General features: G+C 33.8%; 1 protein-coding gene across 12 annotated transcripts in view; it reads right to left on the reverse strand.

Annotated features, from left to right (window-relative positions):
• Positions 1 to 14,392, reverse strand: part of STRN3 (striatin 3) — a 109,525-nt gene that overhangs the window by 14,567 nt on the left and 80,566 nt on the right. For 7 of the 12 annotated variants that reach the window (XM_009005898.5, XM_002753786.7, XM_054239838.2 and 4 more), the window contains 5 exons: positions 8,123 to 8,263; positions 2,871 to 3,004; positions 1,369 to 1,544; positions 1,145 to 1,192; positions 417 to 538 (listed from right to left, as the gene is read on the reverse strand). In XM_009005898.5, coding sequence (XP_009004146.1) covers positions 417 to 538; positions 1,145 to 1,192; positions 1,369 to 1,544; positions 2,871 to 3,004; positions 8,123 to 8,263 — 621 coding nt within the window. The remainder of the gene's footprint in view (positions 1 to 416; positions 539 to 1,144; positions 1,193 to 1,368; positions 1,545 to 2,870; positions 3,005 to 8,122; positions 8,264 to 14,392) is intronic. The other 5 variants (XM_002753787.7, XM_078334651.1, XM_054239840.2 and 2 more) reach the window with 1 other exon arrangement.

Below are 14,392 nucleotides of genomic sequence, written 5' to 3' on the forward strand. Positions count from 1 at the left end.
TATAAGCTAAGAATAACAAAAATTTTTTTGGCTCCAAAAAGTTGTAATGATTTACACCCTTGCTGTTGTTTCCATTGTCTTTTGCTTGGTATTTTTGAAATATATAAACTATTTCTTAAGTTTAAAATTTTGTTATTTAGATTATATTTTGTTTCCTTCTCCTTTTTGTAACGACCTAAATTAACATTTTAATTAATAGTTTTTTTTAACAGAGAAAGTGTCAATTCATAGGTTTAAATAACCATGGCATGATATTTCCTAACTTTTCTCTTTAATAAAGCAATTTATTAGCAAACTGAATAACTAAATGAGGTGACTAATATAGGTTTAAATAACCTTGTAATCATATTTGAGGCATTCACTTTTGTCAGCTCCATTCACTTAAAAAAAAAATACATTTTGATCCTTTTACTTACCATATGTATCATACGGATCCACATTGGGACTCGGCATATTCCACCACTGGATGGTTGCATCAATACCACCACTAAAACACTGGTCTCCATTAGAACTAATAGCTAAGGATAGAACAGGGCCACTATTGTAGAAAAAGAGAGTGAAAAAAAATTACTGATAAATTCTAAGAAGGAACTCAAATCTCCGTTCTCCCAACCTCTGAATTTATGTTATATCTAAAAACTGTTTTAAGAGAACACATACATTTGAATGGTGGGGTTTTTTTTTGGAGACAGAGTCTCACTCTGTCGTCCGCCCAGGCTGGAGTGTAGTGGTGATCTCGGTTTACCACAACCTCCGCCTCCTGGGATTAAGTGATTCTCCTGCCTCAGCATCCCAAGTAGCTGAGACCACAGGCACACGCCACCATGCCCAGCTAATTTTTGTATTTTCTGGTAGAGATGGGGTTTTACCATGTTGGCCAGGCTTATCTCGAACTCCCGACCTCAAGTGATCTGCCTACCTCAGCCTCCCAAAGTCCTGGGATTATAGGCATGAACTACTGCCAACTGGCCTGAATGGTACTATTACATTCATATTCTCACCAATAAAATTATTATATAGCTATTATTCAAGTAATATGTCTTTTCTAATATAAAACAAACATTGAGAAAATTACAAGGTTTGAGAACCGATAAGTAATATTTAACGACGATTGTTAATTAAATACCAATTCAGTAAAACTTACATGTGGGCCCTAAATGTGTAGATAGGCTCTACATCTAAAGAGGCACTCCTAAAAGAGGGGGGAAAAAGGTGGGGGAAGAGAAGGCAATTAAATAACTAAATCACTGGTTGATATTAAATAGTCATTAGATCAAATGTGTGCATTAAAGATATGCAATAAGAGGAATAATTACTTATATTAGCAAAATTGGAAGAAATACACCAGGCTAACATTAAAACACTTGCTTTTTGGCAGGAACTGTTTTTTGCAGGTTCCAAAGTTTCAGGGTATGGTCCTCAGAAGCAGTAACCAGCACAGGTTCTACAGGATGAAAAGCTAATGCCCGTACTCCATCAAAATGGCTACGTAGTGTATATTTGGGATTCCATGTCTTTCGAAAGGCATCTTTATTGGCAGGCAACTAAAAGGAAAGAGCACAATATTTAGTGGTAAAAGTAGTAAACTGGCAGGCATGTGGAGTGTTTGTTCTTTTTGGTGTGTTTAACACGTATATTTAAAACTGTTTGGCTAAAATATCCAGTGGAAATTTAATGTACCTTTAAAACTTTCTAACAAATCTTTATCATTTAATAACAACTCAGAATAGTAATTTCATTAGCCTTACAAATAGCCTAGATCAAAGGAAGAGTTCTTTAATCTGTTTTTACCTACCAAACTAAACCCAAAGCTCCTATTAAATGTCAGATTGGAACAAAGTAATTACCATTGCTGTAATAGTTTACATGAAAAATAATTACATAAGTTGTTACAAATATCCAACGGAACAGTATTAAAAGTTGTCATTAAGAAAATGTATTAGCATGTGAAATTTTTAAAGGCAGCAAGTTAAGCTATTTTCTGAAAGTCTGAACTAAAGACCCTTTAAGAACATTTTTTATCCCAATATAATTCTTGATATTGACAGAGGTTAATCTTTTAACCTTCACATTTCTCCATCTGTAAAGATAGGCTGTAAACCACTTCTAAAGCAGTCAAAAGTCTACTGGAATTTAGTTGCTTATATGCTTTAACAAAATATGAGAATAATCCAGCCCACCAAAGGCTGTCTCTAAAAAGCATGCTAACGTAAGTATAAAATGTAGAAAAGGAAATTTGTTATAAAAAGAAAAAAACTGCTGAAAAACTGCAATTAACATAAAGATCTAACAAGTATAGTTAACTCTCAATTGAAATATTAAATGTCTAGAAAAAATTAAATCCAAGACAAGTTTCACCTCTAACACTGGACTCCCCATCCCTTCCATCCTCTCCCTATCCCTCTAATGAAGGAGTTAAGTATTCAGGAAATGATGCAAGCTAACTTTAAAATGTTCAGAAACTTTAAAATATTTCCTTAAGAAAATAAAAGTTCAAAAATAAAACGTGCTTTTTAAGAAGTATTCTGAAGACAAATATATGATCAGGTATTTTTCTTTTTTTCTTGTTAACACCAAAATATGGCTTAATTTGAAATAATTGAGAGTTGACTACTCAAGATGTATTTATTGACCAATATATTAAAGTAATCATCCCAAACCTCTAGCTAATCCACCAAAATACCTAAGAAAAATTTAAATGCCACAAAGAAAGTAGTTATAAAAGAAAAATTACATGTCACTTCAAATCAACACATTGACACAAACTTCTTTTCCATGCACCTTGATATTAATTCTGTTTACAAGTGATTCCAAAAAATAAGGAGCCTTCTATTAAATCATTAAAAAATTAAAAATAAAACTGCACTTACATCATAACTATAGTCTGCATCATTTGTTACCGTCAAGTCTGCAAGGTCTCCAAGGCCCAGTACACTTAACAAAACATCATCAGAACCCATAATAAATGACTTGCCTCCTCCAGATGGAAACGTTATTGGTTCAGCTATAAAGAACAAAACCGCTTCTTAAATGCTGAAAAATCATACAGTACAAGACAATATTGTGGGGAAAATTAAGGCACTTAACAGTTACAATATTCAGTAATATAATTAATTTTTATTTTCCCACTTCCACTCAAAAAATCCTGTTACTAAGCAGTGCTAAATAAATGTGATGGAACTGCGGTGTAGTAACTGTCCACAAATAAAATGTGCACTAGATAGATTATTCTGGGATGGAACGTGGGGAACAAAAGCATTGTCTGTCTAAATCTCTTATTGCTTCAGTACAATTATAAATATAGTTTACATGTTAAATAAGAAATAGGGCAAATTTTTACTAAATAGTGGAGTTAAATATCAGATTTTTGCCATTCATGGGGGAAAACCTCTACTATGCCCTTCAAGACCTCAAAGTAGTTAATACAGTATTTTAAAAATGATAATAGGTTATTGCTAAGTCCTTTCACTTTCTAAAGAAGTACTAGGCATTCTAGTCGCCGATAAAAACTAATACAAACATTGAAATGTAAATAGTTTACAGTCTGCTATACAGTATATCAGTTCACTAGAATGAAGCTTTGATTGTTCAGATTCCTTCAAGTAAAAACAATGGTCTAGGAACAAGTTCTTCTGCCAACAACATCAGTTTCTTTCTATCAAAGGTTAATCCATATGGTCTTCAGAATGTCTTCTAGCTTTTGTTTGTTTGTTTGCTTGTCTGTCTGAGACAGTGTCTTGCTCTGTTGCCCAGGCTGGAGTGCAGTGGCGTGATCTTGGCTCACTGCAACCTCTGACTCCTGGGTTCAAGCAATTCTTTCTCAGCCTCCCTACGTAGCTAATTACAGGTGTCCACCACCATGCCCTGCTAATTTTTCTATTTTTAGTAGAGAAGGGGTTTCACCATGTTGGCCAGGCTGGTCTTGAACTCCTGACCTCAAACGATCCGCCCGCCTTGGCCTCCCAAAGTGCTGGGATTACAGGTGTGAGCCACTGTGCCCGGCCTCTCTTCCAGCTTTTAAAGCTTTGGCTACAATTTTTATTTTAATGTTCCTTTCTAGTTATCATGACATTCTAAAATGAAGCAACTAATCTTGACCAAAGAGCTTTAATTTCTGATCAGATTTGCCATTTCAATTTCAAACTAAACTCAGGTGGAGCTTCTTAGTTTTCTTGACTATATCATGTGTATTATTACAGCCTTTCATGTTAATATTAGCAGTTCCAATTATTTAAAATGTGTTTTCCTTTCTATACATATTATTGACCAATTAAACTATGCCATAACTGAATGACTATTATCTAAATATTTTGTTTTAACAGTCATAGTTTACAGCCTTTCATGTTAATATTAGCAGTTCCAATTATTTAAAATGTGTTTTCCTTTCTATACATATTATTGACCAATTAAACTATGCCATAACTGAATGACTATTATCTAAATATTTTGTTGTAACAGTCATAGTTTAAGCACCAGTCTTCAACATCATTTCAAACATGATTTGAAAGCAAAATTTTAGTATTAAGATAACAAGGGAGAAATACTCAAATCATTGTAATATAAAACTCAACATATCAAAACACTTAAAATTCATGAGCAAATTTAAAAGGGAAACATTATGCAAAAAATCAAGCTGATTATCAACTTTTTAAAAATTTCCGTGAAAAATGATGATATAAATATGCTACAGGAAACACAAGAGGTGTAATGAAATTCGACAGTATCACGAATAGTACTGAAAATAATCCTGAGAAGACACAATTCACATATATACTAAGGTAAGATAAAAATCATTTAGAATATCTTGTTATTTTATCCTATCAAAGTAAACTACATAATCTGACTCAAATAGGGTTCTAAAATGAAGTTCTGATTCAGTATTTGATCTAGAATGAATCTGAAAGCACCTGACACAAACTATATACATAGAGATATTAAGAAGTATTTAATCTTTCAATGATGACACTTACTGAATCTGAATAATCTGTAGCATTGATCTTTTCCTACAAATTATTAGTATGCCATTATTGGCAATACCAGAAGCAGCTAAAAACTATAAAATCACTAATTTAAACTTATGTTTAAGGACAATTATGTAAAAGTCATTAGATGATATTTACTCAAAGTATTTTTCTCTAGGACAAAGAAATATTTTTACCTTAAGCTCATAATTTGTTTCTAAGAAAACGCAGAACAAAATGCAACAATTCCTCCCACTCCCAATTATACATCCAATGACACAAATCTCAAAAGCCCAATAAAATAACTTTAACATAACAAATTATTTTGCAGGACTATCTCTGATCAGCCACTGACCAATTTAGAAGCATGTGAAGGGAAGTGTCTGGACAACATCAGTTTGACTAGAGTTATGGATTAATTGTACTTGACAAAAAAATTAGTATTATACTCATTTGTAATTAATCATTTGACTACATTTCTGTCATTTACTCTATATACACATATATTTTATGACATATACTTAAGTAGATATAGCAAGCTATTCTGCTTATTCAGAGTTTATTTACATATATATGTGCAAAAAATGTTTTATACTATTACCTCTGCTTTCCATATTACCCATTAGTGTGGCATATGGTAATCACAGAAGATACTCATTTGTTTGCCCTTATTTCCCTGCAAGGAAATTAATTTCTGTCCTAAAAATTCATTTCATTAATGGTAATATAATTATCCATAGCACAAAAATATCATTAGTAATTAAAAGAAAAATATAATTATTAAAAGAAGTAGTTTTAATTTTTTTTTTTCCTAATAGAGACAGGGTTTTGCTATGCTGCCCAGGCTGGTCTTGAACTCCGGGACTCAAGTGATTCTCCTGCCTTGGGCTCCCAAAGTGCTACAGTTGCAGGCATGAGCTACTATGCCTTCTTTAGTTTTAATTTAATGATGGAAATTTTAACATATTTTATTAGGAGGACTAAGAGACTTTGTCAAGTAATCAAACAATACTAGCATAATGGGGCTATAAAATACAAGGTTTTTTTCAGACTTCTGTAACTAATCTTTCTTTTGATGGACACTTATGGCCAAGGAAACCTGTAACTCGCATACTGAACTCTTTCTCCTCCAATTTTATTAAACCTAAAGAACTTAGCCCAGGTAACAAACAGATTCCACTTACAACAGTGGCAACATGGTATGTCTCAAGTCTTTAGTAGCTGTAGTCTAGAAGACTGTAATGTTGAAGTACTACTCCCAGAAAACAGACAGTTGTTCTTTATAAAATGAGGTATGACATGGACTTCAAAAGGAAAGAAGGGAGTTGGGGACTGCCATAGAAAATAAGGAAATTATGTACTCCAGTGCTGCCTTCTTAGCTTGAAGTCAAACTTACATCTCTTTAAGTAACAAATTCCAGTAAGATCAACCCTTCAAAAACTGTAATGAAGTTCACACTTAATCAAATTTCTCCCCTCACCCTCCTCCCAGCATCAGATCACTGACCTATATTTGTTCTTTAAAACACACACATTAACACATAAACACAGATAGAGAGCTCTAAGTTGGTTTTTGGGTAGTGTGCACCTTGACTGGCTTTTTTTGTATGTCATTGGTTTGAAACATTTAAAAGGGCCCATACTGCTAACATGGCTTTGACTTAAAAAATGTACATTAATTACAAAAATTTTAACAAGTTGCATTATGCATATTTGGCAAAGCAGACCAAAAATGAAAGAAGCAAAATCACCATTTAAATGCATAAAATAAAAAATAATGGAGTTGCTATGTGTATTGTAGAAAATACTTCTAAAGTAAAACAGGAACATATCTCAGTAGTGGAAATGAGATGTGAATAAATTAACAGACACTACTTTATTTTTCATTCATTCTGCTTTGACTTTATTATTTTAGTGGTTTTTTTTTTTTTAAGGTGAGTGAATTAAATGGTAAATTATGAGAGGGAAAAAATGCAGAATCATTTAATTGAAAAGAAATTGTGCCACTAGGGAAATCTTAAAAGGGAACAAGATACATTTAAAATTTTTTTGACTGTGGCTTCAAACAAATGCTCTTTATACAGCAAAGGCAATAACATCAATGCAATTTAATGTATATGCCAAATTACTATAGCTCATATATCACAATAATCTTTGGTTAAAAATTCAGATTCAATACTTATAAATATCTAGACTTAGAGTTATACATGATTCAAGTATATCTATATATCTTTGGCTAAAATCAATTTTGGAAAAAATGCTTAAGTAGTACTTTCATTTTCTACACATTTCTGGTTTAAGCAAATTTTATGAAATTCATTACTAGGCAGCATATACTTGCTACCAAGTTAAAGAATGATGCTGCTGCCTTATTCTCAAAGAATTAATTTAGGCAACAGTTACATATGTTTTTTAAAGTAACATATATTTCAAGTACCAGGTTGGACACTGTAGCTCACATCTGTAATCCCAGCACTTTGGGAGACTGAGGTAGGCAGATCACTTGAGGTCAGGAGTTCAAGACCAGCCTAACAAGGTGAAACTCCATCTCTACTAAAGATACAAAAAATTAGCCGGACGTGGTAGCGTGTGCTTGTAGTCCCAGCTACTTGGGAGGCTGAGGCAGCAGACTCACTTGAACCCGGGGGCAGAGATTGCAGTGAGCCAAGATCGTGCTACTGCACTCCAGCCCGGGTGACAGAGTGAGATTGGCTTAAGAAAAAAAAAATTTTTCAAGCACAATGCCTGGTACCATAGTTGTCATCTAGTAAGTGGTAATTATTATTAGTTGCTAAATTTAAGCAGTAAGACAAAATGAGTGGTTTTTCTATAAGTATTATTTTAAGTTTGTTTTTGTAAATTATTATTTTTCCATTATTAGATCTGTAGTTAAAATTACATTTAAGAAAGGACTCTGAATTCACCTGTGATGGAAACAACTCCTCCTCACATTAAAGACAGAAACAAAATATAAAGAAATAGAAGGCAGAAATTTCAAAATCCCTAAGACAATTACATCAAGAGCTTGCCCAACATCTTCTCTAAAGATCATATAAAATGATCATCAGCATTTTAAACAGTAGCCTAGTTGCAATATTAAGATGTGATCTGGATTTAAGGTCTTCTGCAATGTAAATAAACATGGTAGCTAAATTTTGTACCTTCCTCTGCTCTTGCACCTTCATGATCAGTCATTCTAGTAGAGGCTGACCTAGACTGATTAATGATTCCTGAAGGGATGTGGGGCAGCTCATCATCTCCCAGATCAGCTATCATGTCGTAGAGTTTTGTCCTGTTGGCCCCTGTAAATTAATGTCAGCAGTAGAGGTTCATTTAATGGCTACCGCTTGACTTGCCAGCAGCCTTTAAAACCAATTTATTAACAAAACAGACTATTAAGAAGTCCCAGTTACTAAAACAGCAGCCTTTAAAACCAATTTATTAACAAAACAGACTATTAAGAAGTCCCAGTTACTAAAACATCAGAAAATTAAAGATGTCTTCCATTTTCCATACCATTCCCCAAAACACACTGTTTAAATATTTTAAATATTCACTCTTTCTGTGGAGACATATGTCTCTCTAAAGATACATATATATGACATACATATATCTCCATAGACTAGAGAGAGTTCTTTAACGTTCTGTAAGCTCACAGACATGGAAGGTATCATTAAAACAAAGGAAAATTTTGGTGTTTAAGGTTAACATTTACCACTGTAAAGAATAAAACAAGGGCTTACCAACATAATTCACTATTTAAAAATCTTAACAAAGGAATAAGTACAAATAGTTTTTATGAGGGTGCAACAAACAATTAACTTTACCTGGTGTTTCCATGGATATTTTCCTGCCATGTTAGCCCAAATTTGTCATTAATAAATCAACCCAAATTTCTTTCAAAAATTTTTTTCACTTTTCCCAAATCTGAAAAATCTGATGTATCTATAAGATCTCTGAGTTTCTCATAATGATATGAAAAGTCAACACTGTCACAAGCCATAAGTACAAGGGAAGAATTTTGGCTGTTGCCTGGATAATTCAGGCTAAAATATATGAAACTCAAAAGCTCCGTAGCATTGTGAAATATTCTTTAACTTTGAATTTTAGAAATGGCAGAATAATTTATTTTGAAAGAAAACAAGTTTTAAGAATGTCAGAAAAAAACTTTGAAAAGACAATGCTTTATAATCTACATAAGGTTTAAAAAAGATAAAATAGGTAAGTCCAAGGTCAAACATTATGACCTTATATTTACTAACAACAACATTAACGCGTGAATTCGACTGCTATGTATTATTAAGTGCACCATGGCTATTTAAGTACAAGTAACTCTAAGAACTATTATTCATCTATGTATCCTTAACAAAATGCCAAGCAATTAGATAGTAAAACTTAGTGGAAATAGATGGACTTTTACACATTTATCGGTCCTATTTTGCAGTAATTCCTAACTTCTTAGAAATGCTTAAACTACTCTACTTCTGGTTTGGGAAATATGTTACATAGCCTGAATTTCCTAAATAATAATAAAGAAACTCAGTGTTATCTGAGGGCTTCCTCCCACAGTGAAATGACTGTAAACAAATTCTCTAACAAAAAACTGTCAACCGGATGTCCAACCACCAATTAAATTCAATGTAAAAGAAAATAAATATTATTCTTTCTTGCAAAATAGCTACCTTTGTAACTTTCCCACCTGTATGACTACCACCACCATTTATTTAATTTTGGTTCTTAAAATTTTACAACCATATTTTAATTCTTCAACTTGTAAAACTGTAAAAAGGTGGGGGCTGTTTTTAAAAAGAACCTTCAAAGTATTCTCTAAGTTTCTCTCTTTCTCTCTATTGACTTTAATCAAGGCTTTCAATCTTAGGAATTATTATAACAGTTTCCTAATTGGTTTTTCTATCTCCAAGCTCCATTTATCTTCAATCACATTCATAATACTACAACTAAACTAATTTTCCAAAATTAACACATTTATTACATCTCCCTTAGCTCAGAAACCACAAGTAGTACTTAAAAACTCTTTGGATCAAAGTTAACTAAAATCATGTACTTAACCTTGCATGTGCTTCATAATCTGATCCTATTTTTTCTACCTCATCTTATCTTTTAACTCCCTTCATCTTCCAGTCAAAGCCGTTTCCATATAGTTTCAGTGTTCGCTGAGATTACTTCTGGCATATTTTGTCATAGCTGTCCTCACCCATTCTCAGAAAGGTGAGAGTACTTGCTACACACACACACACACACACACACACACACTCTCTCTCTCTCTCTCTCTCTCTCTCTTTCTGTCTCTCTCTCCCCCTCCCTCCCCCTATAACACAAACCTCAGCCTATCCACATGCTACCCATTCCTCCACACCAGTTCCGTCTCTTCTGTAAAGCTTTTGGTGATCTTTCCCTGTTCTCTTATTTATGTGTAACATAAAATGACTTTAATAAATACTACCTTGTAAATAATTTCATTATATGATAGCTAATGTGAAACATAAATGCTCAACAGAAAGTTTTGTTACAGATAATGTAAAGTCATAATCTTCCTGTACAAATGAACTGGGAGATATAGAAGGGAAAGAAATTAGGAGCTGTTATGAAAGCTACTTTTCAAACTAAGGATCCCAAATTATATAATATTTTACATAAAATAGTCTCTATGTGACACAGTGCCAAGTTGAGGAAAAAATGGAACTTCCCTGCTCTAATCCTAGTTTCTCAAAAGCTGCCATAGATGAAAGCAGATTTCATAATTAGTAGTCTTCACTCTACTGTGTAGCACATCTTTTTTTTTTTTTGAGACAAAGTTTCACTCTTGTTGCTCAGGATGGAGTGCAGTGGTGCGATCTCGGCTCACTCACCACAACCTCTACCTCCTGGGTTCAAGCAATTCTCCTGCCTCAGCCTCCTAAGTAGCTGGGATTACAGGCGTCCACCACCACACCTGGCTAATTTTGTATTTTTAGTAGAGATGGGGTTTCACCAGGTTACCCAGGGTGGTCTCGAACTCCTGACCTCAGGTGATCCACCAGCCTCAGCCTCACAAAGTGCTGGGATTACAGGCATGAACCACCACACCTGGTCAAGCATCTTGCAACTGTAAATTTAATGTCTTTGTTTTCTTTCTCAACCTATCCAATATTCTAAACATAATAAATGCAACAAAACAACTTCAAAAAAAAAATCTGAAGTCTTATTAGCAATAATGAGAAAACTGTAGTGGTATGAGTATAATAGAATACTAGACAATATTAATATCAATATTTAAAGGCATATTTAAAGGCGCATTAAACACTAATTAAATAAAAACTGAAATTTACAGAAGTATAAATACTTGTTCTAATTCTTATAGCAAGGAAAACTTGAATGCAGTGATACAAACACGGCTCTCTGCAGCCTCAAGTTCCTTGTCTCTTGACCTTCTGGACTCAAGTGATCCTCCTACTTCAGCATGCCCAGGAGCTGGGACCACAGGCATGCATCACTATGCTTGGCTAATTTTTAAAAAACTTTTGTAGAGACAGGGTCTCACCATCTTGTCCAGGCTGGTCTTAAACTCCTAGGCTCAGGCAATTCTCCTACCTTGGTCTCCAGAGTAGCTGGGACCACAGGTATGCACTACTATACCCAGCTAATTTTTGTATTTTATATTTTTGTAGAGATGGTCTCACCATACTGCCCAGTCTGGTACTAAGCTCCTGGAGTCAAGCAATCCTCTCTCTTATGCGTCCCAAAGTGCTAGGATTGCAGGCATGAAGCCACTGTACACAGCTAGGAAAACTTTCCTACTACTACAAATACAACCCACCTACCTCTTAACAAATACAAAGTCCTATATAAATGCATAATCCTCTAAATAGACTACAACACAATGAAAAATATACTAATTATGCCTCGTGTAAGCCAAACTATAGACTACTGCTACATTTTCAAATTCCACTCACAAACACACACACATACTCACACCATGAAATTTATCTTCCTATGCCCTCTGTAAGTAAAATAGTACTTTTGAATAAATCTAACATTTTCTGTTTCTCAAATGAGCCCTCCCTTTGTTGATCAACTTTTATATTCTGAAGCAAAACTAACTGTAGTAGGCAAACAATCTGGAAAAGATAAGCTTATTTTAGCATGAAAATTTACTTAAGTCATGTTTGCTAGATCTGAGCTATTTTCTATTGTTGTAACTAAAGTTTTCACATGACAACTGTTCGTCTTAAATACGAGATCACAATAATAAGAAAAAATAACTTCAACTGCAAAGTGAGTCTTTGGTTTTAAAAAGTGCACTGATTAAAGAGTATCAATCTGATACATTCTGATCCTAGGCAAAATACCTAAGTTATTTTCTTGAAAAGAAAGAAAAAAATCCTGAGTTAAAGAATATGAATAGTTTGTTTTAAAATTTTGAAATTAAAGCCAGAAACATAAAACCACATTCCTAGGTAAAAATAGTATCCCTTTGCTACAAGATAACTTTTTGTCTTTGAGGCAGGAGAGAGAATATAACTATTCTGAGGGCTCTTCGAATTAGTACTATCTGCTAAATGGAAGTACTTTAATCATAACAAATAATTTGTAGTGTAAGCAAAAAAAAAAATAGGCTTTTTAAAAAGCCTACTTAAGAGTAATTTCTTCTTAAAGGTATTCAAATGCCTAATTTTGGATATGTGGCTTGAAGTCACACTTTAAAAAAACTATTTCCTGGTGACATGTTTTCTTGGATCTAGAATAGCAAATGACAAATATTAATATAAAACTTTAAAAACAAAAATTAGAAAATGATTTGGGGGAGCTTACGATTTACACTGAAACAAACTGAAAAAGTTAAAAGACTTCCTGCTTTTCTAATGTATTGATAATCAAGCCAGAAGGTGCACAGCAATTCTGTAATACCAGTAAAGGAAAGAAGGGAGATGGCAAAAAATCATATTCTATACATAGAAAAGTCAGCATAAACCAGAATAATTAGGAAAATTAAGGTAAGTCCACCCACTGAGAACCAGGACTAAAAACATACATATTCCCAAAATGTGAATTTTTTAAATGGGGAACATCTTTTGAAGAAAGGAAATGAAATAATCTTTTATTGGTAAGTTTAAACTGTATAGGTATAATATAGCTTAACAGTAACAGGCTATAATAACAGCTCCTATAAAAGGAAAATTATATTATAATCCACAGTTTAAATTTTCCATGTTGAAAAGGAGTGACAAATATCAAAGTCTTAAAAAAATTTTAGCTGCTGTCATAGTCTAACTACAGCCTCCATATTTTAGATGCTTTGTTCACACTGTGATTTTTAATCATTATTGACTTGTATGTTTTTACTAAGATATAAAACTCAGCACAAATGGAGATCTTACAAAGTTAGAAAAATGCTACCAACCCAACATTTTTACAAAAGATTCATTCAGAACTTTCCTTCACATTCCTCCCAAATTACAGAAAACATATTAATTATTAAAAAGTGAAAGACAGGAGCTGGGGTGGCTCCAACCAGTTGTCCTGGCGCTTAAGGAGGCAAGGCTATGAGTTCAAGGCCAACCTGAGCAACATAACAAGCTCTCATTGATTAACCAAAAAAGAAAAAGTGAAAGAAAACTGAGTTTTAGCTTAGATATTAGTATTGCATCAACGTTTACTTCCTCATTTTCATGACTGTACTGTGGTCATACATAAGAATGTCTTTGTTTAAATATATGCTAATTTATTTAATGAACACCATGTCTACAACTCAGTTTTCTGAACTATTCCAAAAAAAACCCCAAAAAAAACAAAACAAAACAAAACAAAAAAGTTTTCACCATGTTGGCCAGGCTGGTCTTGAACTCTTGACCTCAGGTGATCTGCCTGCCTCCGCCTCCCAAAGTGCTGGGATTACAGGTGTGAGCCACCACACCTAGCCTCATGCCTGAAATCTTAATGCTCTGGGAGGTTGACATGGGACAATCACCTGAGGCCAGAAGTTTAAGACACACCTGGGCAACATGCAGAGATCCTGTGTATTTAAAAATTAGCCAGGGATGGTGGTTCACACCTGTGGTCCCAACTACTTGGGAGGTGGGAGTGGGAAGATTGCTTGGGCCCAGTAGTTTGAGGTTTCAGTGAGCTACGATGTGCTACTACACTCCCGCCAGGGCAGCAGAGTGAGCCCCTGTCTCAAAAAACAAATAAATAAAAAATAATATATTTAGAGAAAGGAAAGGGAAAAGCAAGTATGGTAAAGTGTTAACATGTGGTGGGTAACCTGGGTGAAAAGTATATGAAATTCTCTGTACTATTCTCACAAAATTTTCTTAAGTCAGAAATTACGTCAAAATAAAAAGTTAAAAGGAAAAGAAAGCTTAACCCTTTGAAGCCTGAGATCAAAATAACTGCATCAAGCCTCTTTAGTTTCATAGTCTTGACTCTTAGAG

This window comes from Callithrix jacchus, chromosome 8 (genome assembly GCF_049354715.1).
Source record: "Callithrix jacchus isolate 240 chromosome 8, calJac240_pri, whole genome shotgun sequence".
NCBI classification, from domain to species: Eukaryota; Metazoa; Chordata; class Mammalia; order Primates; family Cebidae; genus Callithrix; species Callithrix jacchus.